Here is a 24,491-nt window from a genome sequence, read left to right on the forward strand (position 1 = left end):
ATGTTCATTGCTCAATCTTTCAAAGATTGGGGTAAGCAGATCTAGGAAGATGGGGTATATATATTATTTTTTTTTATATATGGGGTATATAAAAAAAAATTTTTTTTTGCCTTCAATGGTATAATGGCCCCTTAATGAGATGTTTTTCACTTGTTTTGTTTTATTCACTGCATTGTTTTATATGACGTTATCACTAAACTTCATACAACGATGGTTAAACCTCATTCTTCCTTTTAACTACAAAGCAGGCAGAACGTTTTTTTTTTAAAATTAACTTGTATATCCAATGTCACCTCGAAATGAGGAGGTGTTAAAAAGGTTGTAGATGATGGATGGATGAGGGATCTACTTCGCGTTGGTACGGGAAAAAAATGTCAGTCCCATCTGCTACATCGAAAACGAAAGTTGGAATATCTTCTCTAAAAAGTCGTTTGGACCAGAGATTCTCAACCGTGGGCCGCGACCATCAGTGGGCCGGTAGGTGCAACCTCATGGTCCGTGGACATCACACTAACCTGAGAAGGCAGTTGATTAGTTTACCTCACGAGTGTTTGTAAAATTTAATTATATTAATGCTATTGTATTAATTTGTGATTGGAATGATAAAATGAAAATGTAGAGAGATCGAGTTTAAAGGTGATTTAGGAAATGACGTGAAGGTTTCCATCCGTAACATTCGCGGATTCAGTATTTGCAGTTTCGCCATTAATATTTGGTTATTTTTGGTTGATCGAAGGTGTTTCCGGAATGGAGAACGTCTTAGTAATTTCGTATTCGCACGAATAGGCAAGCTGCTGTATTTTTACTTTTACTGTATTTTATTTTGACAAACATGGACCGTTAACTGAAAAGAAAAACCGATGATGGTGGTGAAACTTCAGGATTTGCTAAAAGGTGCTGAAACGCATGGTCAGAAAATACGACCCCGAATATATTAAGTTTGCATTTACAGTGGAAGGGGATTCAGTCAGCGTGGGCAATCAAGTCACTGTTACCTTTCACCACCACATACCTGTGTGAGTCAGCGTTTTCACTTGTGATTGGCACAAAATCAAAGACCAGGAATAAACTGAAAGCAACTTTGAATGATACTCTGCGAGTCGGCCTCTCACCCATCCCACCTCGGCTTGATGATTGGTTCTCAGAAGCAAAGCAAGTATCCCACTGATGTAAGCAGCACTCTATATTGAAGGCTTGAATATCTTGACGAAGAAACCAAGCAAATGTATTTCAATTCTTATTATATTTTATTTAATCCATTGCTGCAGACAGCTACATATAGCTAAGTTTCTGAGATGACAGGATTATGCGTGTTGAACATGAAAAGTTTAACTTCCAGCAAAGTGGAGACTCCTTGGTGCAGGTGTGTGAGACAATTGCAGTGAGGAAAATATAAACAGGTTTTACATGTTCGTGTGTATAAAACAAGAGGATCAACTCTGACCCTGAACTTGACATGATGCTGATGTCGTATGCATAAATTATACCAACATATCACCTTCAAACTAGGATAGCATCCACGTGTTATTCAGGTCTTTGAAGATGGAGATTTTTGGTCACAAATACATGGAATTAGAGTGGCCGATGCAGCTTACCCCCTTATTTTGGGCTCACCAGGATAACGTACTGGGAAATAATTTATTTGTGACCATGCTTCACAGCTCAAAGGCGAGTGTGACTGTGTCTTAGGTGTACTGCCAATCTAAATGTGCTTATCAAACTGAATACATTCACCGTTTTGCTGGATACATGATCAAATTGGACAAGATAATAACTAACAAAACATTCCAAACTGAGTAAAGGAAATAACATATGGAACGTTTCTGTGATTAGCATAAGCATTGTGTACTGCAGTATTTCATCATTTTCTCCCTTCATTGTATGTTTTATGTGTCTGTGCATGTTTTAATGTTCAATGTGTTAGCTCTTACATGAGCCTCGATTCTGTATACAAAAAAACAATACTTGGCAGGTCATTGTTGAAAGGAAGAACTTCTTGGAATGGCTCAAGGCCCAAGGCCTGAGAGCAGAAACAGCCCAAGCAGTGATCGATAAGCTTGGAATTGGGAATCTGAAGGTGTCGCGAGCTTGTACTGAGTCTGTCCGTTTGTCTGTGAGCAGGATATAAAAACATTGTGGATGGATTCTGACGAAACTTGGTGGACAGGTTGCGTGTGCTGACTAGGACGTATTGGTTAGATTTTGGTGAAGATTCGGATGTGGATCCTATATAATTAGCCCTTCCACTGTGCAACAGGTGACTGTGTGTGTGTGTGTGTGTGTGTGTGTGTGTGTGTGTGTGTGTGTGTGTGTGTGTGTGTGTGTGTGTGTGTGTGTGTGTGTGTGTGTGTGTGTGTGTGTGTGTGTGTGTGTGTGTGTGTGATCGGCTTTTGTTTCCATATGCGGGTGTCAGGAGGTGGAATGGAGGCCTCCCAGTCTCGAAGTATTCACCTCTATTTCAGTAATAGTGTGAGAAGCAACTTCACAAAAGTGGCTTATATTGTGATTTTATTCCTTAAAGCTATTTATTTGACAGAAGGGACCATTGGGGACTAGAAATGACCATTGTCATTATCTGAAGGTTTACACAAACGAGTTGTGATCATATTAATATGGCTCGTCAAGTCGTCATGCACGTGATTTGCGATATTTCTAAATTTGTGAAAATTTTACATACAGGCACTAATATTTAATCGAGATATATACAGATAATTCCAAATTGTAGATAATCACGCCCCCTGTGCATATAAATCCCATTTATCATGATTATCCTGTTTTCAACCCTTCAGGAAACCAAAACCAAGTTTCACGGACCAAGATGTGAAGTTTTCTTGGTGTCAAAGTTTTGTTTCGAGGGCTGTTTTGAGGATCATTACTGAGCCCACGGACAGCTTTCAACTGCAGTTTGTTTGTTGTAATATTCCAAGGGGTCGTTTTAAAGAACTCTGCATGGATCTTTTTAAAAATCATTTCCATTGCTCCAATAAATCACTAGTACAATGTCAGCGCTCTTTTTCTTTTCACTTCATGTTTGTGATCTTGGTATTTCTTCATTTTCTTGAGTCCTGTACTGTTGAGGCCAATTTGGCTGGGTCCTCACACCTCAATTACAGTGCCTTCTTTTCTTTTTTTGTACCCAAGTATGATATCCAGTCACTGCTTTATTTTCCATGCTCTATGGGATAATTAGGTAGTACCTGAGCCAGGGATTCCTTCATAGTTTTCAGTGATTGCTTTTGGATAATGTGTCCATGGGTTTTCTGCAACTGGACTATTGAGACTTTTGCAGATGGGTTAGTGCATTACTCCACATTCCTTGTTTATTTGGGTGTTGCCCAAACCACACTTTTGTCCGTCAGTTGTTTTGTCGTATAGTTGTGGTCTTTCCACGAATGGTGCAATCTCTTCTCCACTATTTTTTGCCAGCTCTTGTTCCAGTGTTTGCCTCTCCTCTGTCCATCCCCTGTGAGTGCGTGGCTCCCATCCTCCTCTTTTCTCCTGCTTGTCCTCTGGCTTTTGCCGTTCTCTCTTTTATTTTATTTTTATTTTAGGACTTATGTGCTGTTGACACAGCTTTTTCGAATTATTTCAATGGCACCGTCTCTGCTCTGGTGGTCACTCTGGTCTTCTCCAGCTGGTCCATTAAATTAGCTCCTCCACTGGCCATCCCCACTTTTGATGTCTTGAATAGACGTTACAGTAGTAAATGGACTCATTCTCCTCAATGCTCCAAGGTTCCTTTTCTTGAGTTTAGTTTTTGAGATGGGTATCACCTCCACAGCCACTACGCTTGTGCAAATCTCTACGCAATTGTGAGTTGGTCTTTCTTCCCACGAGAGGAGGTGCAGGCTTCATTATTTGAAGTGAGCTCAGTGCCGCCACACAGTCCAACACCACACTGTGGTCTGTGTCCCATAATTTGTTTTATTTTCCTTCATTTCCAACACACATTTAGTTTGTCAAAGGCTTTTACCTTCCGCCACCATCCTTTGTCCCATCACAAGTAGTTTCTCACCTCAGGAATCCCCGAGTTGGTGACTCGACATTACGTTTGTCAAAAGCATCTCTGCATAACGTTCATCCGAGACTGCATGCAGCACGCAATCAAACCCAAGGCCTTGTTCGGGTTCGCAGACCTCCAAGCGTGTTGTATTTGTCAGCGAAGTGTTTTCCTTGCCCTTCTCAGCATTTCCTTCCCAGCCAGGTCGTTCTCATATTCTACTGAGACAAGAACAGTCTCGGAGCGTCGACACTGGGAATGGGAGTGGGGCTATGTGGGCCTGTAATCCACACGTGCCTCGTGTCAGGCTTCATCTCTGCTCCTTGATTATGCTCTCTCCCCCTCTCAAATTTCCACCCACTTCGTCCTGGAATCTCCCTTCGACGCTGAGGGATCCACACGGCTCTCCAGAGCCATGATCTGCCTCGGAGTGTCCACTCGGGGTGGGAGGAGGGGAAGAGGGGTTGTGGGTCTGCAATTTACATGCACCTCATGTCGAGCCTCATCTCCACTCCTTAAATAACTCTCTCTGTCCCACTCACACCACCAGCCCTCTCTCCAGTGGAGCTCCTTTCTTTCCTTCCCTTCGTCACCAGGGTCCTGGTTTTGGGACTGACATTGGCGGGTGTAAGCCGTGAGTCCAAGTGAGATGGTTTGACAAGGAGATCATGTGCCAGCTTCTTTGATGCCATCTTGTGTGTGTATGTCATGGTGTATACACACAACAACAACATGCATTTTAAGGCCATTTTCCCTGCAAGATCGAGGGTTAGCCTTGCGATCCCCATGACAATCTTCTCTATTTTGCCCTATTTTCTGCATCTCCCCTTGTTAAACCCCTTGCCCGCATTTCTTCTTCCACCATCTTTAGCCAAGTCTTACTTGGTCTTCCCCGTCCTCTACTTCCTTCTACATTCATTTCCATCACTCTTCTCAACCAGTCACTTTCATCCTTCCTCAACACATGGCCAAACCATCTCAAACTGTTTCTCTTCACAGCATCCATCACAGGCTCTATTTCCATCATCTTTCACAATTCATTATTTGTCTTCCTCTCTCTCAATGATACTCCACACATCCACCAAACCATTCACATTTCCACCCTTTCCAGCCTTCGTTGCTGCTCTACGTTCATTACCCATGTCTCGCTCCCATAAATCATAACACTTCTCACACATGCAGCATACACCTTTCCCTTCAGCTTCAATGACACTCCCCTCCTCATCAGCACGCCACTCAGTTCCCGAAACTTCGTCCATGCACATCTCACTCGAGAAACCGTTGCCGAGTCTGATCCACCGTCTCCATTCACCATGTCTCAGAGGTAGCAAAATGTTTTCACACCTTCCAGCTTCATGCCGTCTCCAAGATCCAACTCAACATTTCCACCATCTGCAGCTCCCTCTGTGCACACCTTACATTTGAATGTAGTTGCCACACTGGTTAATGCCCCTCTCAGACCACTACATTTTTGATGAACCCACTCAGCGCACATTGTACATTGAATGGAGTTCACTCCGACACCCTTCCTGCACACATCACACGGCCAATTCCCAGTTCTTTCCACCTCACCACATGCTTTACCACGTGCCATCACCTTCGTCTTTCCGATATTCACCTTCAGACCTTTTGTCTCCATACATTCCTTCCACTTGTTCAGCTTCTCCTTCAGTCCATCCTTACTTTGTGCAATCAACACCAGATCATCAGCAGACAACAACTCCCACGGTAAACCCTCCTTTACGTTCTGAGCCAGCACCTCCATCACAGCGACAATACAAATAGAAGTGGACTTAGTGCCGACCCCTGATGCACTCCCACCTTCACCTCAAACTCACCACTGTTCCCGTCCTTCATCCTTACAGCTGTGCGTGCTCTTTTCTACATTGCCATCACTACTCTGATCAACCATTCCTCCACTCCTAACTTCCTCAATGCCCATGTCACTACTTCGCGTGGAACCCTATCAAATGCTTTCTCCAGATCAACAAACCCAAGAAACAACTTCTTCCTCTTCTCCATGTACTTCTCCTGCATCTACCTTACAATAAAAAGCACATCTGTCCTTCCTCTTCCTGGCATAAATCCAAACTGCATTTCGTCGATCTTCACTTTCTTCCTTATCCTCCTCTCCAACACCCTTTCCAATACCTTCATTCCATGCTCCAATAACTTTATCGCTCGATACGAGCCACAGTCCAGAGGGTCACCTTTCCCCTTGTATAGAGGGACGAGGGTACTCAGTTCCCAATCCCCTGGAATGCGGCCTTCTTTCACCACCAGATTACAGATCTCTGTCATTCTCTTCACACCCCAATTTCTCGCTGCCTTCAACATATCTCCCACAACTCCCGTCGGCCCTCCCGCTTTTCTACTCTTCACTGCTTATATCGCTTCCTCAACTTCCTTCTCAGTTATCTTCTCTGCCGGTCCTAAAACTGGGTTACTCTCTATGTTGCCATCCCATTCATTCTCTGCATTCAACAGCATTTTCATATATCTCTTCCATCTTCCTTTAATTCCATCTGGGTCCACAACGATTTGTCCCACTTCATCCAGATGGTATATCTGTGTCCTTATTCATTAAGGAGGTTTGTCTGTGTCTGTTCCCAAACTTTTTTTGTACCATTTGAGCTTTGTCATCAAGTTTTCAACATGACTTTATTTTGAGACTATGGAGAAGACAAATTAATAAGTTGGTGAAAAGGTCAAAGGTCAGTGTCGCATAAAATGTTCGATTTTCATCCAATTGACCTCAAATCTTAAGAATGTGCATGCTGGAGCACTGCCTTGGTTCACCAATCAAAAGCCAGAAGCCGATTGTTTTTTTGGGGGGGGATTTTTTCCAGAACAATATGTCAATGTTGCATAAAATCATCAATTTTCATCCGATTGACTTGAAATTTGAGCAGCGTTTGCATATTGGGTTGCTGAAGCCTATTGCTTTTGTGGTCAAAATGCAGAGGTTGCCTAAAATTGCCAATTTTTTGGTGGATATTTTCGTCATGTTTCACATACTGAAGACTAATATGAAAAAGTGTGAATGCAAAGTACATGCTTTTCTTTCTTTTTTACCCTAGTTTTTTTAAAGTGAGTCTTCACTTTTGAAAGAAGCCCGGTGTTGGCTTAGTGGATAAATGGCTGGCTTAAGATCTTAGGGCCTTGAATTTGAGCCCCAGCCATGCTGTTAAATAACATCAGGTGGGCTTATTCAGCCTGTCATCTTTCCGAGATGCCTGTCAAAATGAGCGCCAGCTTATTGGAAATGGTGTGCTGCATCAGTGGCACATCCATGCTCTCAGCCAGGATCTGAGAATCTTTTCAGTGATTCAATTGAATGCGGATCTGAGAATTGCTTCAGTGATTGATCAACATTGACGGAACAAATGGCGCCAAAAATGATATATGGAGGTGTATTTTCAAAAAGTTGTGGATGGATTGTGATAAAACTTGGTGGATTATTTGGGTAGGTGCCATGAACAAGCCGATTAGATTTTATTTTGGCCTGATCTGAATCCGGACCTTATCAGTGGGATACAAAAATGTAAACTGTTCAGCCTGGTTCCCATTTGTTAATTGAATTCGTCATGAGTGTGTACTGGCCACCACACTTTCAGCACTTGTATGGACTGTATTATTGGGAGCACCAGCGGGACTCGGCGCCCTCCGCATGCCTCACCACACGTCGTTTCAGAGGGGTAGGCATCCTTGACCATTTTTGTGTCTTAATGGTGTTTTGGGTCTTCAGGGCCTTTTGTTTCCTCTGGGTCTTTAAGAGTCTTTGGGGTGTTTTGGTTAGTTGGGTTATTTAAGGGTCTTTTGGGTATAAAGGGTATACAGGGTATTTTGGGTATTCGGGGTGTTTTGGATCTTCGGGGTGTTTTGGGTCTTCGGGGTGTTTTGGGTCTTCGGGGTGTTTTGGGTCTTCGGGGTGTTTTGGGTCTTCGGGGTGTTTTGGGTCTTCAGGGTGTTTTGGGTCTTCAGGGTGTTTTGGGTCTTCGGGGTGTTTTGCGTCTTCTTGGTGTTTTAGGTATTTTGTGTCCTCAGGGGCTTTTGGGTCTTAAGGGTCTTAATGGTCTTTTGGTTCTTCTTGGTGTTTTGGGTGTTTTGGGTGTATTGGGCCTTCGGGGTGTTTTGGGTGTTTTTGGCCTTCGGGGGTGTTTTGGGTGTATTGGGCCTTCGGGGTGTTTTGGGTGTTTTTGGCCTTGGGGTGTTTTGGGCCTTCGGGCTGTTTTGGGCCTTCGGGCTGTTTTGGGCCTTCTGGCTGTTTTGGGCCTTCTGGCTGTTTTGGGCCTTCGTGCTGTTTTGGGCCTTCGTGCTGTTTTGGGCCTTCGTGCTGTTTTGGGCCTTCGTGCTGTTTTGGGCCTTCGTGCTGTTTTGGGCCTTCATGCTGTTTTGGGCCTTCGGGCTGTTTTGGGCCTTTGGGCTGTTTTGGGTCTTTTTGTGCCTCAGGGCCTTGAAGGGTATTTTGGGTCTTTTTGAGTCTCAGGGCCTTGAAGGGTATTTTGGGTCTTTTTGAGCCTCAGGGCCTTGAAGGGTATTTTGGGTCTTTTTGAGCCTCAGGGCCTTGAAGGGTATTTTGGGTCTTTTTGAGCCTCAGGGCCATGAAGGATATTTGGGTCTTGAAGTGTATTTTGGGTCTTTTTGGGGTCTTTGGTCCAAAACACCCAGGGTCTTGGTGTATTTTGGGTCTTTTTGAGCCTCAGGGCCTTGAAGGGTGTTTTGTGTCTTCAGGGTGTTTTGTGTCTTCAGGGTGTTTTGTGTCTTCAGGGTGTTTTGGGTCTTCACGGTGTTTTGGGTCTTCAGGGTGTTTTGGGTCTTCAGGGTGTTTTGGGTCTTCAGGGTGTTTTGTGTCTTCAGGGTGTTTTGTGTCTTCAGGGTGTTTTGGGTCTTCAGGGTGTTTTGGGTCTTCAGGGTATTTTGGGTCTTCAAGGTATTTTGGGTCTTCAAGGTGTTTTGGGTCTTCAGGGTGTTTTGGGTCTTCAGGGTGTTTTGGGTCTTCAGGGGCTTTTGGGTCTTCTTGGTGTTTTGGGTCTTCAGGGGCTTTTTGGTCATCAGGGGCTTTTGGGTCATCAGGGGCTTTTGGGTCATCAGGGGCTTTTGGGTCTTCAGGGGCTTTTGGGTCTTCAGGGGCTTTTGGGTCTTCAGGGGCTTTTGGGTCTTCAGGGGCTTTTTGGTCATCAGGGGCTTTTGGGTCATCAGGGCCTTAAAGGGTATTTTGGGTCTTTTTGAGCCTCAGGGCCTTGATGGGTGTTTTGGGTCTTTTTGAGCCTCAGGGCCTTGAAGGGTATTTTGGGGCTTTTTGAGCCTCAGGGCCTTGACGGGTATTTGGGGTCTTTTTGAGCCTCAGGGCCTTGAAGGGTATTTTGGGTCTTTTTGAGCCTCGGGGCCTTGAAGGGTATTTTGGGTCTTTTTGAGCCTCAGGGCCTTGAAGGGTATTTTGGGTCTTTTTGAGCCTCAGGGCCTTGAAGGTATTTTGGGTCTTTTTGAGCATCAGGGCCTTGAAGGGTATTTTGGGTCTTTTTGAGCCTCAGGGCCTTGAAGGTATTTTGGGTCTATTTGAGCCTCAGTGCCTTGAAGGGTATTTTGGGTCTTTGGGGTGTTCAGGGTATTTTGGGTCTTCGTGGTCTTAACGGTCTTGAGGGAATTAAAGGGTCTGTGTAGTCACAGCAGTCTTAACGCAATTAAGAGGGTGGTAATTTTATTGGAAGAAGAAAAAGACGATTTCGTCACATGTAAACATAACGACATACATAACGACATACATAACGACATACATAACCATGTGAGTTTGCTCTCTTATAATAAGATGTAACAAGCATTCGGAGTATTACGCTGCAATACCTGTCCCCTACCGGCAGTCAGTCGTGCGGAAAACTGTTGGGGAAATTACCAAAGTTCAAAGTGCCATAACTTTGTCAAAAATGATCGAAACGTCGTGATGTTCCAACTTGATCTGTAACTTATCATGAGGAAACCATGTACCAAGTTTGAAATCATTAGCATTAAGAGTTTAGAAAAGAAAAGTCCTGAAAACTGTTCTTTGCGTGACAGACTGAAACACTGACACACTGACACACTGACACTGACACTGACTGACACACTGACTGACACACTGACTGACACACTGACTGACACACTGACTGACACACTGACTGACACACTGACTGACACACTGACTGACACACTGACAGACAGAGGGACGGAGTGCAAACCTATAGTCCCCTCCGGTGTACACCGGTAGGGGATTAATAAGATGTTGGAGATCTAGCTCTACTGCAGTTTGAAATCGTCAAAATCTGTGGCCTTTGTTTTGCAGATGATCCAGTCGTCTTTCTTTTGTCCTTTTGATCCAGTCAACATCCTTTTGGGGTAGGTCCATTAAGGTGATGAATGAGGAGTCACGGCCCCTGTGATTATGGGACTGCAGGGTCAATACTAAGATCCAGACTTTCAATGGCATCCTGGATGCTGCAATCCAGTCTGTAGCTCTTTGTGGCGAGGGTGTTGAGATCACATCGAGATTCACTTACCTTGGCAGTGATAATAATGTTTCCACATGTCATTGAGATGTTTGAGCCCGAGGGCCGACCACATGCCTTGTGGTTGCAGTAGGTTGATCGGTATCTCAAGGAGATGGGAAGGGGCTGGGCATCGTGCTGTCTGGGGTATGGTGGCATGGAGGCCCGTGGAGTACCTGCAGAAAGGGGGCGTGGGGATGAGCCACCATACCTGACCGAAACTGCCTTGCGGTGTTTGTGGTACTTTCAGACGGTATAAAAGTTCTGGGGAAAAAAAAATCTCAGTTTAACTGTGGTGTCAGCAAGGGTTGCTGCAAATTGGAACAGGCAGTCCATAATGGCATTTATTGTGTCTTCGACGCAAAAGACTTTTGGATTCCCAAGTTGTGCTTGGAGGTAGGTGTTTAATTACTCCGCGAACCTAAAGTGATAAGTGTGGTTAAGCATTTGGTTTATGTCTGTTTGTCTACAAACGTGGACAAGTTATTTAAATTCAATGTTATATTTTGAACACAAATCTGTAAACAAACCTGTCGTTTAACAGTATTTTGGCTGTAAATCTTTACCGACAGCACATGCACGGAGAAGACTGAGATAATGTTGTGATTGTTGTGAAACCTCCTCCCGGGATGAGAACATCTATGAACATGTCGAGCTCTCCAGAATCAGTTATGCTGTTAGTTTACGCGCACAGATAAACTTCTTTCTACCCGTTGTCCAGGGGGAAACGGGTCAAATGCGTTGGGTGGGTTTAGTTATGTTTTCCCCTTATCTCCAATTCTATTACCTGATCTGGTTTTCGATTCTCTCCAATTCTATTACATGATGATCTCACATCTTTCAAGCACAATCACATTGCAGATAAAAACACTGTGCTCACTCAAAAGCGCTATGTGGGAATGATCGTTGTCTGTATGGGAAAAATCATGACAAAGGAGCAGCCGGCCCTGGGGATGATCTGGATATTCAGAATGATTGTTGTCGCGGGAGAGTCAGCTGGTATGTTCTGCACTGAGTCAAAGGGCACACCACGACCTCTCCTTCCAGGAACTCCTCTTCCCATGCACATTACTCCCTCATATATCCGCCCAACCCAATTGGCTTAAAAGCCAGAATGCCAGAGTTGCTGCTGTTTGAATGTTCTAGGGACCCGAGGAGAAGCTGTCTTCCTGTTTGTACCATCGAAGGATTGCTTGCCAAGACCAATTGCGCTGAAGCTGGAACGAGCTGCTCCATAGCTGAGCCAGACAGTGCTGGGCAGACTGCGCTGTGAGGAGTCGAGCACCAGGCCAAGGGACGAGAGCAAGAGAGCCACAAGGTTCTTCGCGTGTGAAGATATCTCCACTGCTGATATACATGATCCTTCTCTTGCTTTCCTCAAAAGAACTGCTAATTCATCTCCTGCAGACGCACAAGGAGTATCATGATTGAAAGAGCAATCAACGATTGGCCTCTTGATCCTTCTGTTCGAGGTTTACATTCGCATGTCACACTCTTCCTCGAAAGGCTAAAGCTTACACTGCACACACTGTTGTTATTCATGGTCACGACATTCTGCTCACATTACCGCTCCCTTTTTACTTGTTTGGTTTCCCATTATGGGGTTGTCACACGTCCGTAGATGTGTCCCGAGGGTGAGTTAGAGGTTTACCATATACGGTGCCCTCCCTCTTTATCCTCTTTACTTCCTCTCTACATTTTCTCTTTCATGATTCTGTTGGAGCCATATCTTGTGCATAAATAAATAAGTAAGAATGCCTCAGGGGGAAATAAGTGCTATGGGTAAGATCTGCTCTTTTGTGCCTTTCTTGATGTTTGGTTATTGTTTGATGTGCTTGTAAATATGTGCCCCATTATTATTGAATCTTGTGTGCTTGTAAATACCTGCCTTTTCTTTGGTATGTGGTTTTCCATCCTGCCCGTTTTTGTCGCATTTCCTTCAATGGCTCGATTTAGTGTGTACAAATAGATAGACAGGATGTTTTGCCTCACCGATGGCTCATGCCACTGGCCATCATGCACTCACGTTCTGCTCAACCATATGTAATAAATAGAGATATGGGTTCTCTCTAACATAGTTCATTCTCACAGCACAGTACCTCGTAGTGTTGGTGCATTTAACTTTGCCATGTCACATGACCTTACTCAGTTCATCTCAGCTTCGACTTGCGTTCCTGAACGAGCAATACCTCTGTCTTTACAGACGTTTTTTTTTTTACCTCTGCCACCGAAGGTTAATGGAGGTTATGTTTTCACCCCTGTCTGTCTGGCTGTTTGTTACTCGGCAAAAATTCTTTTTTTTTTGACAAGTATGTTGATAACTCCGGTTTGTGTCGGCTCACTTATACTTGCCTTCAGGTCACAATTTTAAACCGATCTTCACAAAACTTCCCCCAAATGCTAGAGTTGGTGGGCCGACAGGATTCTATTTATTTTTGAGGTTAAATGTCAACATAAGCGAAAGGTCAACCACTTTTTTCAAATTTCTAAAATCCTTTTTCATCCGATTGACTTGAAAACTTGAATAGGATTTACATATCAGCTGACTGAATTCAACCACCAACTATTTTTTTTGGGGGGGGGGGGGAGGGGGAGCTAGGCCGGAGAGGAGTCGGTGGAAGACAAAGACAACCAACCTGCTGGTGATGAGAGAGTGAAAAGCCCTCAAAATCGGCTTCATCGCGGGAGATACCAATGATTCTAAAAGCTTTGGTTTCTACAGCGTGAAGCTGAGCTAGGTGTGAGGCAGGAGCAGCAGCCCAGAGGGGAGGCCAGGACTCAATCAATCTGTGGATGAAAGCCTTGTTTGTGGGGGGAAGCTCAGTATTGCCAAGAAAGGACTTTGCACGACAGAGGATGCCCAGTTGGCCACTGCCATTGGAGGCCAGCTTGGAAATGTGGTTTTCCCAAGAAACATCATGGCAGATAGTGAGACCCAAAAGCTTGAGTGGCAGAGGGTTTTCTACACCGTCTTTACGAGGAGAAATAGTGAGGGTGTGAGAATTGTCAGGATAGAATGACAAGTTCCACTTGTTTGACCAGTCTGATTTTATCCAGGTCGGCAGAGAGGTGAGAGAGAGGCTGCTGCCTTCCGATCTCAGGGTTGAGATATGGAATGGCAGAGGGAGGAGTCATCAGCAAAAAGACAGAGAGGATTTTCGAGAGTCGGAAAGATCATGAATGAAGATCAGAAAAAGCACAGGGCCCCAAAACACTGCCTCAAGGAACTCCAACCTGAACAGGAAGGGGGAGATGAGAGAATTACATTCAGGATCACACATCGACTACGACCAAAGAGGAAGTGCGCAAGCCATGTGTGGAGGTTATCATGGATACTATTTTAGGAGGGTTTGTTGAGCAAGGCAGGGTGCCCAACCGTTTCGAAAGCACAACATATGTCAAGGGGAGACTGCTCTGATTTCCTGTTTAGCATTGAGGACCTCCATCCATTGTTGAGACAGCAGAAGCAGCATGTCCAGATATGAGTGGCCTATCCTGAATGCAAAATAATGATCAGAGATCAAGCTTTTGGAGAAGAGGAAGGATTTCATGTCAGAAGCGATGATTGATTCCATCAACCTTGCTGATAAATTGGGAGCAGGCTGATTGGTCTGTAGTTGCAGGGATCTGTTTTTGCACATTTTTGGTGTGAAGCGGTAATGTTCGCTGATTTCCAAGCAGATGGCAGATGACCTTGAGCAGAAGAGAACAGAGAGAGGAGAGGGTGAGATTGCATGGCGGAGCAGGATTTTAGGACCCGTGGGCTGATGCCGTCAGGTCCAGTTGCAGAATCAGAGTCGACAGTTGACAGAAACTTTTCCACCTTGTCAGGAGGAAAGGACACAGAGTCCAGGAGCAGCTGGGTACGACTGGGTACGGTGGGTACAGAGAGGGATGGGTTTGGGACACAAGATTTAGAGGCAAACACAGAGTTGAGGCATTCATCTTTTTCACGTGCGGATTCAGCCATGTGGCCATTTGAGGTGAGGGAGGGGATGGAGGGGGAACAAACACCAGAAACAGATTTGACCAGACACCACCAGGATTTGGAGGAGGGAGAAACTCGGGATACAGGTTTGAGAGGTCAGTCTTGAAGGTGGAGAGATATTATTTCCTGGCGTTCCTGTGTGTGGACACACACCTGTTCTGAGCTTTGTTAAAGGAAATTTTGAGAGAATTTTAATGCCAATAAATTCCAGAATTTTTTTGGATGAATTTTGCAATCTTTATTTTATTTAAATTTAATTAAATACTTGAACATTGTTGAACACAAATCGCCTTCTTGTTATTTACACTCACCTCCAATTTAGTAGCACATGGACATGTTAAATTGGGTGATGTATGAGGGTGATGTAGAAGACCGCTGCAATCACGCTTAACATCCGGCATTTTTTCTTTACAACGATCTTCAACTTCATTATTATATTTAAATTGGAGTATACATTCCATGGAGTAACATGATCTATGAACTCTCAAGATGGTTCTCAATCTCATTCACCTGCAAAAGACTGATGCTGATTTGTACACAGGTGATGTCCATCCTCTAAATGTGGAAGGCAGACAACACAACAACGATTCATCTGTCACAGAAGATTGAAAATGTGCTTCTGCAAAGGAAGGTTCAGATGATATTCACATAACCAACGGAAGTGCTTCCTAATTTGCAACTGGTGAGTGGAAATGTAAAAAATTAACGTAAAATCTTTTGTGTTGAGAAAATGTATAATTTTTGGAAATGTGGTAATATTATGCATTTAAATTTTGACAAAAAAAATTGTTGTGTTCTTTCTTCTGCAGAACAATCAAGAAGTAATATGGGAAAAATAAGGTCCAGTCGCAGCTTGACAGCAAGGAAGAAGCCTTTTTGAAGAAACAATCAACTCGCTTTCTATAAAATATAAGTGCATGTCTGGGCATTGCAACACCAAGATTAATATTTAACTAAACAAACACAAAAAGGTTCTAGAAAGTGGAATACATTACAAGTGTATTGTGTGCAGAATGGATTTTGCTTCAACGAGTAACATCGAAATGCACATGAGAATCCACACCGGTAAACATCCCCACAAGTGCTTTGCCTGTGATGAAGGTTTCTTGACAAAAATCAATTTGAATAGACATATGAAGATCCATACACGAGAGCGACCTTACAAATGCTCGATATGTGATAAAGGTTTCTCTCAAAAAGCCGATTTGAAATTGCATATGAGGATCCATGCAGGAGAGCGACCGCACAAATGCTCGATATGTGATAAAGGTTTCTCTCATAGCAGCAGTTTGAAATTACACATGAGGATCCATACAGGAGAGCGACCGCACAAATGCTCGACATGTGATAAAGGTTTCTCTCAAAAAGTCCATTTGAAATTACACATGAGGATCCATACAGGAGAGCGACCTTACAAATGCTCGATATGTGATAAAGGTTTTTCTCGAAGCAACAGTTTTAAATTACATATGAGGATCCATACAGGAGAGCGACCGCACAAATGCTCGACATGTGATAAAGGTTTCTGTCAAAAAAGCGGTTTGAAATTACACATGAGGATCCATACAGGAGAGCGACCTTACAAATGCTCGATATGTGATAAAGGTTTCTCTCATAGCAGCAGTTTGAAATTACACATGAGGATCCATACAGGAGAGCGACCGCACAAATGCTCGACATGTGATAAAGGTTTCTGTCAAAAAGGCGGTTTGAAATTACACATGAGGATCCATACAGGAGAGCGACCTTACAAATGCTCGATATGTGATAAAGGTTTCTCTCATTGCAGCAGTTTGAAATCGCATATGAGGATCCATACAGGAGAGCGACCGCACAAATGCTCGATATGTGATATAGGTTTCTCTCATAGCAACAGTTTGAAATTACATATGAGAATCCATACAGGAGAGCGACCTCACAAATGCTCGATATGTGATAAAGGTTTCTCTCATAGCAACAGTTTGAAATTACATATGAGAATCCATACAGGAGAGCGACCTCACAAATGCTCGATATGTGATGAAAGTTTCTCTCAAAAAGGCGATTTGAATAAACATATGAGGATCCATACAGGAGAGCGACCTTACAAATGCTCGATATGTGATAAAGGTTTCTCTCATAGCAGCAGTTTGAAATCGCATATGAGGATCCATACAGGAGAGCGACCTTACAAATGCTCGATATGTGATAAAGGTTTATCTCGAAAAGGCGATTTGAAATTGCATATGAGGATTCATACAGGAGAGCGACCTTACATATGCTCGTTATGTGATAAAGGTTTCTCTCGTAGCAGCAGTTTGAAATCGCATATGAGGATCCATACAGGAGAACAACCTCACAAATGCTCGATATGTGATAAAGGTTTATCTCGAAAAGGCGATTTGAAATTGCATATGACGATCCATACAGGAGGGCGACCTTACAAATGCTCGATATGTGATAAAGGTTTCTCTCATAGCAGCAGTTTGAAATCGCATATGAGGATCCATACAGGAGAGCGACCTTACAAATGCTCGATATGTGATAAAGATTTCTCTCGTAGCAGCAGTTTGAAATCGCATATGAGGATCCATACAGGAGAACAACCTCACAAATGCTCGATATGTGATAAACGTTTCTCTCAAAAAGGCTATTTGAGATCACATATGAGGGTCCATAAAGGAGAACGACCTTTCAAATGCTCGATATGTGATAAACGTTTCTCTCAAAAAGGCTATTTGAGATCACATATGAGGGTCCATACAGGAGAGCGACCTTACAAATGCTCGATATGTGATAAAGATTTCTCTCGTAGCAGCAGTTTGAAATCGCATATGAGGATCCATACAGGAGAACAACCTCACAAATGCTCGATATGTGATAAAGGTTTCTCTCATAAAGTCAGTTTGGAAACGCATATGAGGATCCATACAGGAGAGCTAAAATCTGAAATACCAGGATATGAAAAATGAGGTTAAGAGGATTTCGAAATTGAAGAAACCTGAAATTATACCAGTGATAGTCAGAGCAACATGGAATCCGCATGAACAAGAAAACCCTTCCCAAGTACTTTAAAAAAACATTCCAGGGAATATCATGACAAATAAATTACAGTGGATGCTGTCAGAGGTTCAGTGTTTTTTTGTTGTTTTTTTTGTATACAAGATCGAGGCTCGTTAGAGCTAACATTAATCACACAAAAAGTCAAACCGACACATAAAACACAAAATAAGGGGAGTGGTAGACAAGATGGGGAGAGAGGGGGGAGGACACAAACACAACATTTGAGAACAGAGACATCGAGAGAAATGTGGGAGGGAGAGGGCTTGGGGGGAGGTGGGAGAGGTATAAAACATATGGACACTGCAAGGAATTCCAGGAAAGAAGTTGGAATTTCAAAAAAGTGTATCTGGGGTGAATTAGCGGGGGTAGAAAAGATCAAGGTTTTGGATAGGGGAAGGTAAGAGATGGTGGTGAACAGCTGTTATAAAGACCTAGGAGTGGTATTGAAGAGAGTGGGGGAGTTTGTTCCAGAGGCAGGAGGAAAGAGGAATGAAAGAGTGAAGGTGAATATAGAGTCTTGATTTTGGCAGTTTACTCATAAGAGGGTTGCTGGCAGATCTTGTGTGACCTATTGGAATGTTTGGGGGACAGAGCACTGAGAGAGCTGGGGGAGCAAGTTCGGAGAGGAGTCGGTGGAAGACATTCTAATACGATGATTCTAAAACGAGCCCTTGATTCTAAAAGGAGCCCTTGATGATTTTAAAACGAGCCCTTGGAACAAAGCCATGAGAATGAGGTTTCGCAAACTGGTTCATGAATCATGAATAATGAATGATACTTTACTATAAAAGGAGGTGGAAATTTTGAGTTGTGGAAAAAAAAATTTTTGTTTGTTTATTTTTTGTTCTCTTTTTTTGATTGTGACTCGTGTTTAGGAATTTTGTTTTCTATCTGATTGATTTGTTTTTCTTGTCCCTTTTATGTTATGCTCAGATGGCATCTTTCCATGGCAGTTTGAACATCAATTTTTACTCAATCTTTGTAGTTGTCCATGTTTCATTCCCATGTGTGATATGGGGACAACACCCTTGTTGTAAAATTGTTGATCAGAAGAAGACTCCTTTCGATGTTTTTCATGAAACTTGAATTTGTGAAGGGTTTGGCAATAAAGAGAGGTCTACAAGGCACAAATGCACTGTCTGTGTTGTTATCCTGTGCTGGCGAAGCAAAAACCAGGGTCAAGCATTCAGTTATGTATGTGTGTGTGTGCGCTGTGTCTGCATTTTAAAAAATTATTTTCTCAACAACTGTTTGTCCGATTGACATTAAATTTTCACCACAGGAGTGCCTCCTCCTGTAAAATATTGCAATGATTATTATGACGTCATCGGTTACGTGGTGCGGACGCCATCTCGCAATAACGTTACACCTCTATATTTACGAAACCGCTCCATTGAAAAAATTGAAACATGGCTCTTTGTCAAGTACTCCCTTTGGGGAAAAATATGTGTTAATGATGATGTCATCTGTGCCTTTGTTATGATGTCATAATTCGACAAGTACAACACGTATCCGATCATTGTGAATTTTTTTTCTCAGCAACTGTTGGTCTGATGGGCACGAAATTTTCACCATAGGAGCGCCTCATGTAAAATATTTTAATGATATTCATTATGTCATGGGCCATGTGGTACAGGCGCCATCTTGGAAAAACCGAAAAATGTTGCGCCTCTATATCTCCAAAACCGCTGCATGGAAAAAATTGAAACATGGCTCATTGTAAGGAACTCCATATGGGGAATAGGTGTTAACGATGACGTCATTGGTGCCATAATTATGACGTCATTCGACAGGGACAACACAGTCTGATCAGTTTGAAATGTATTGAGCGTGATCGATGCAACAATTGCAGTGCATTCAGAAAGTATTCAGACCCCTTAACTTTTTTCACATTTTGTTATGTTGCAGCCTTATGCTGAAATCGTTTAAATTCATTTTTTCCTTCATCAATCTTCACTCAATACCCCCATAATGACATAGAGAAAACAGGATTTTAGAAAGTTTTGCAAATTTATTAAAAAGAAAAAACTGAAATATCACATTGACATAAGTATTCAACCCCTTAACTCAGTACTTAGTTGAAGCACCTTTGGCAGTGATTACAGCCTCGAGTCTTCTTGAGTATGACGTGACAAGCTTTGCACACCTGGATTTTGGGATTTTCTGCCATTCTCTGCAGATCCTCTCAAGCTCTGTCAGGTTGGATGGGGACCGTTGGTGGAAGGCCATTTTCAGATCTCCCCAGAGATGTTTGATTGGGTTCAAGTCAGGTCTCTGGCAAGGCCACTCGAGGAACTTCACAGAGTTGTCCCTAAGCCACTCCTGCATTGTATTGGCTGTGTGTTTAGGGTCATTGTCCTGTTGGAAGGTGAACCGTTGGCCAAGTCTGATGTACTGAGCGCTCTGTTTCAGGTTTTCATGAAGGATATCTCTGTACTTTGCTCCGTTCATTGTTCCCACAACCCTGACCAGTCCCCCACTCCCTGCTGCTGAAAAACATCCCCCCCCACAGCATGATGCTGCCACTACTATGCTTCACCGTTGGGATGGTATTGGTCAGGTGATGAGCGATGCCTGGTTTTCTCCAGACATGACGCTTAGAATTGAGGCCAAACAGTTCAATCTTGGTTTCATCAGACCACAGAATCTTGTTTCTCACGGTTTGAGAGTCCTTGAGGTGCCTTTTTTACAAAACTCCAAGTGGTCTTTCATGTGTCTTTCACTGAGGAGAGACTTCCCTCTGGCCACTCTGCCATAAAGCCCAGATCGGTGAAGTGTTGCAGTGATGGTTGTCCTTCTGGAAGTTTCTCCCATCTCCACACAGGATCTCTGGAGCTCAGCCAGAGTGACCATCGGGTTCTTGGTCTCCTCTATTACCAAGGCCCTTCTCCCCCGATTACTTCGTTTGGCCAGGCGGCCAGCTCTAGGAAGAGTTCTGGTTGTTCCAAACTTCTTCCATTTAAGAATTATGGAGGCCACTGTGCTCTTGGGAACCCTTAATGCAGCAGAATTTTTTTTTGTCGGCTTCCCCAGATCTGTGCCTCAACGCAATCCTGTCTCTGATCTCTGCAGGCAGTTCCTTCGACCTCATGGCTTGGTTTTTGCTCTGATATGCATTGTCAGCTGTAAGACCTTGTATACACTACCGGTCAAACGTTTTAGAACACCTCAATTTTTCCAGTTTTGAAACATTTACGCAATTTTATGTCTCGATGTACTCTGAAATTAAGCATAGAACAAAAAATAATTGGAGATAAATAAGAAATCATAGAATCATTTTATCTAACAAAATTTAATTTACATTTTTGACTCTGCAAAGTAGCCACCTTTTGCAGACATAACCGCCGAACAGACTGGTGGCATTCTTTCTGCAATGGAAATCGAATATTGTTCGGGAAGTTCTTCCCAACACTGTGCAGAAGTTCCCACAAATGTGTTGCACTTGTAGGTTGCTTTGCTTTCACCCTTCTGTCCAGCTCATCCCAAACCAGATCGATGGGGTTTAAGTCTGGAGACTGTGCTGGCCATTCCATGATTTGAAGCCTACCATCTTGTTTTCCTCGAAGGTAGTTTTGACATAGCCTGGAGGTGTGTTTAGGGTCATTATCTTGCTGTAGGATGAACCCCTGACCAACTAGGCATATACCAGAGGGTATTGCATGGCGCTGAAAAATGCTGTGGTCGCCCTTTTGGTTCAGGGTGCCAGTCACTCTGTGCATCGCCGACTCTGGATCCAGCTAAAGAGCCCCAGACCATCACGCTTCCTCCTCCATGTTTGACAGTTGGTGTCACACACTGAGGAACCAGCCTTTCACCTACTCGACGGTGTACAAAAACCCTGCGTGATGAACCAAAGATTTCAAATTTTGATTCATCGGTCCATAAGACCTTCTTCCAGTCTTCAGTAGTCCACTGGTGGTGTTTCATGGCCCAGGCAAGCCTCTTTTTCTTATTTCGCCATCTTAGCAATGGCTTTCTTACTGCCACTCGACCTGTCAAACCTGCAGCTCAAAGTCTTCTCTTCACAGTTGAAACTGGGACTTGCTTACTTTTTTTTTTTTTTTTTTTTTTTTTTGTATACTGAATCGGGGCTCGTGAAAGAACTAACATTTATTTCACAAACAAACAAACAAAACAAACCAGACAAACAAAATATACAAAAAGAGGGAGCGGAAGACAAGTTGGGGAGAGAAGGGGAGGCACACAACCACAACATTTGAGAGCAGGGAGAAGTGTGGGAGGGAGAGGGCTTGGGGGCAGGAGGCGTGGGAGGGGGAGGGGGAGGGGGGGGGGGGGGAGAGGTATAAAACACAAGGGGACCGAAATTAGCGGGGGTAGAAAAGATCAAGGTTTTGGATGGGGGAGGATAAGAGATGGTGGTGAACAGCTGTTTTAAAGACCTGGAGGGTGGAGTGGGATTGAAGAGAGTGAGGGAGCTTGTTCCAGAGGCGGGAGAAAAGAGGAATGAAGGAGTGAAGGTGAGCAGAAAGTCTTGATTTTGGCAGTTTAACCATAAGAGGGTTGCAGGCAGATCTTGTGCGACCTGTAGGAATATTTGGGGGACAGAGCCCAGAGAGGGCTGGGGGGGCAAGGCCAGAGAGGAGACGGTAGAAGACGGAAAGACCACCAACCTGCCTGCGGTGAGTGAGTGAAAGGCCCTTGGAGTTAGCTTCATCACGGGAGATTCCAATGATTTTGAACGCTTTGGTTTCAACAGCGTGAAGACGGGCTAGGTGTGAGGCAGGAGCACCAGACCAGAGCGGAGAGCAGTATTCCATAGAGCTGCAGATGAAAGCCTTGTATGTGGTGAGGAGCTCAGGTGTGCCAAGGAAGGACTTCGCACGACGGAGGATGCCCAGTCGGCAACTGGCTTTGGAGGCCAGATTTGAAATGTGGTTTTCCCAGGAAAGATCATGGCAAATAGTGAGACCCAAAAGCTTGAGTGACAGAACTTCTTGTAGAGGATTATTCAGAAAGTGGATGGGAGGGTTTTCTAGTCGGTCTTTTCGGAGAGACATCGTAAGAGTGTGAGATTTATCAGGATTGAAAGACATGTTCCATTTGTTTGCCCAGTCTGTGCTTTTGTCCAGGTCTGCAGAGAGTGAGGAGGCTGCAGACTGCCGATCTGAGGGATGAGGAATGGAGCGACAGAGAGTAGAGTCATCAGCAAAGAGATAGAGAGGATTTTCAAGAGAGTCAGAGAGATCATTGATGAAGAGCAGAAAAAGCACAGGGCCCAGAACACTACCTTGGGGAACTCCAGCCTGAACAGGAAGAGGAGATGAGAGAAACCCATTCAGGGCCACACGTTGACTACGACCAGAGAGGAAGTCCGCCAGCCAGAAGTACTTCGACCAGTGTACTTCACTTCCAGAGAGGAAGTACTTCGACCAGTGTTAAGCTGTGCTTGAAGCTGTTTTCCTGTGAGCCGCCTATCATGCAAGCTGTTGACTCTTAGAAACTTGTCTTCTGATTCTGTTGTGGCTTTGGATCTGCCAGACCTCTTCTTGTCAGTTTCCTCCAGTTTGCAATATACTACTTCCTGCAGTGCAATATTGTCCAAATAATGCTTCAAAGGATGTAACAACAGTCTGTTCCAATACTGCTTTTATACAGACAGGGGGTTTGTAATCAAGTAATTAGCAGAGGTTGGGACACCTGTAGGAATTATTTGCATCAACTTTCAAGGCTTAATTTATTTACATTGCTGCAGAACAGCTGTAAGTTGTTCACCCATTATTTGTTCCCTGAAGAAGGCCTTTTATTTTTACAATATAACTGTGTAATTTACTTTATTTTCCTGTTTTTGCGAACCTAAACTTTTTTTTTAACCTCGAGCAGTTTACTGCTAACCTTTGTACCATTCAAGGTTATTCACTGGACTTGAATTGCTTAAATTTCAATAAAAACTAAAAATTGACGCGTTCTAAAACTTTTGACCGGTTGTGTTGACAGGTGTGTGCCTTTCCAAATCATGTCCAATGAATTGAATTTACCATAGCTGGACTCCAATCAAGGTGCAGAAACATCTCAAAGATGATCAAGAGAAATGGGAGGCACCTGAGCTAAATGTCAAGTGTCATAGCAAAGGGTCTGAATACTTATGTCAATGTGATATTTCAGTTTTTTCTTTTTAATAAATTTGCAAAACTTTCTACAATCCTGTTTTCTTATTGTCATTAAGGGGTTTTTTTTTTGTTTGTTTTTTGTTTTTTTGAATACATGATCGAGGCTCGTGAAAGAGCGAACATTAATCACACAGAAAGACAAACAGACACATAAAACAAATAACATCGGGAGCGGTAGACAAGATGGGGAGAGAGGGGGAAGGACACAAACACAACATTTGAGAGCAGGGACCGAGAGACGTGGAGACATCGAGAGATCTGTGGGAGGGAGAGGGCTTTGGGGAGGAGGCATGTGAAGGGGGGGGGGGGGTATAAACATATGGACACTGCCAGGATTTCCAGGAAAGAAGTTGGAATTTCAAACAAGGTGGATCTGGGGTGAATTAGTGGGGGTAGAAAAGATCAAGGTTTTGGATGGGGGAAGATAAGAGATGGTGGTGAACAGTTGTTTTAAAGACCTGGAGGGAGGAGAGGGATTGAAGGGAGTGTGGGAGTTTGTTCCAGAGGCAGGAGAAAAGAGGAATGAAAGAGTGAAGGTGAGCAGAGAGCCGAGATTTCGGCAGTTTAACCATCAGAGGGTTGCTGGCAGATCTTGTGTGACCTGTAGGAATATTTGGGGGACAGAGCACAGAGAGAGCTGGGGGAGCAAGGCCGGAGAGGAGTCGGTAGAAGACAGAAAGACCACCTACCTGCCTGCGGTGATTGAGTGAAAGGCCCTCAGAGATAGCTTCATCGCGGGAGATTCCAATGATTTTGAAAGCTTTGGATTCAACAGCGTGAAGCCGAGCCAGGTGTGAGGCAGGAGCACCAGC

At 43.7% G+C, this 24,491-nt stretch overlaps 1 protein-coding gene across 1 annotated transcript in view; it reads left to right on the forward strand.

The window, feature by feature from the left end:
* The window catches only part of LOC144888374 (uncharacterized), a 66,348-nt gene extending 48,888 nt beyond the window's left edge, over window positions 1-17,460 (forward strand). The window contains exon 2 of the mRNA XM_078766107.1: window positions 15,779-17,460. Coding sequence (XP_078622233.1) covers window positions 15,779-17,460 — 1,682 coding nt within the window. The remainder of the gene's footprint in view (window positions 1-15,778) is intronic.
* The last annotated feature ends 7,031 nt before the right edge of the window (window positions 17,461-24,491 follow it).

The sequence above is a fragment of the Myxine glutinosa genome, chromosome 1, assembly GCF_964187855.1.
Source record: "Myxine glutinosa chromosome 1, kmMyxGlut1.1, whole genome shotgun sequence".
Classification (NCBI taxonomy): domain Eukaryota; kingdom Metazoa; phylum Chordata; class Myxini; order Myxiniformes; family Myxinidae; genus Myxine; species Myxine glutinosa.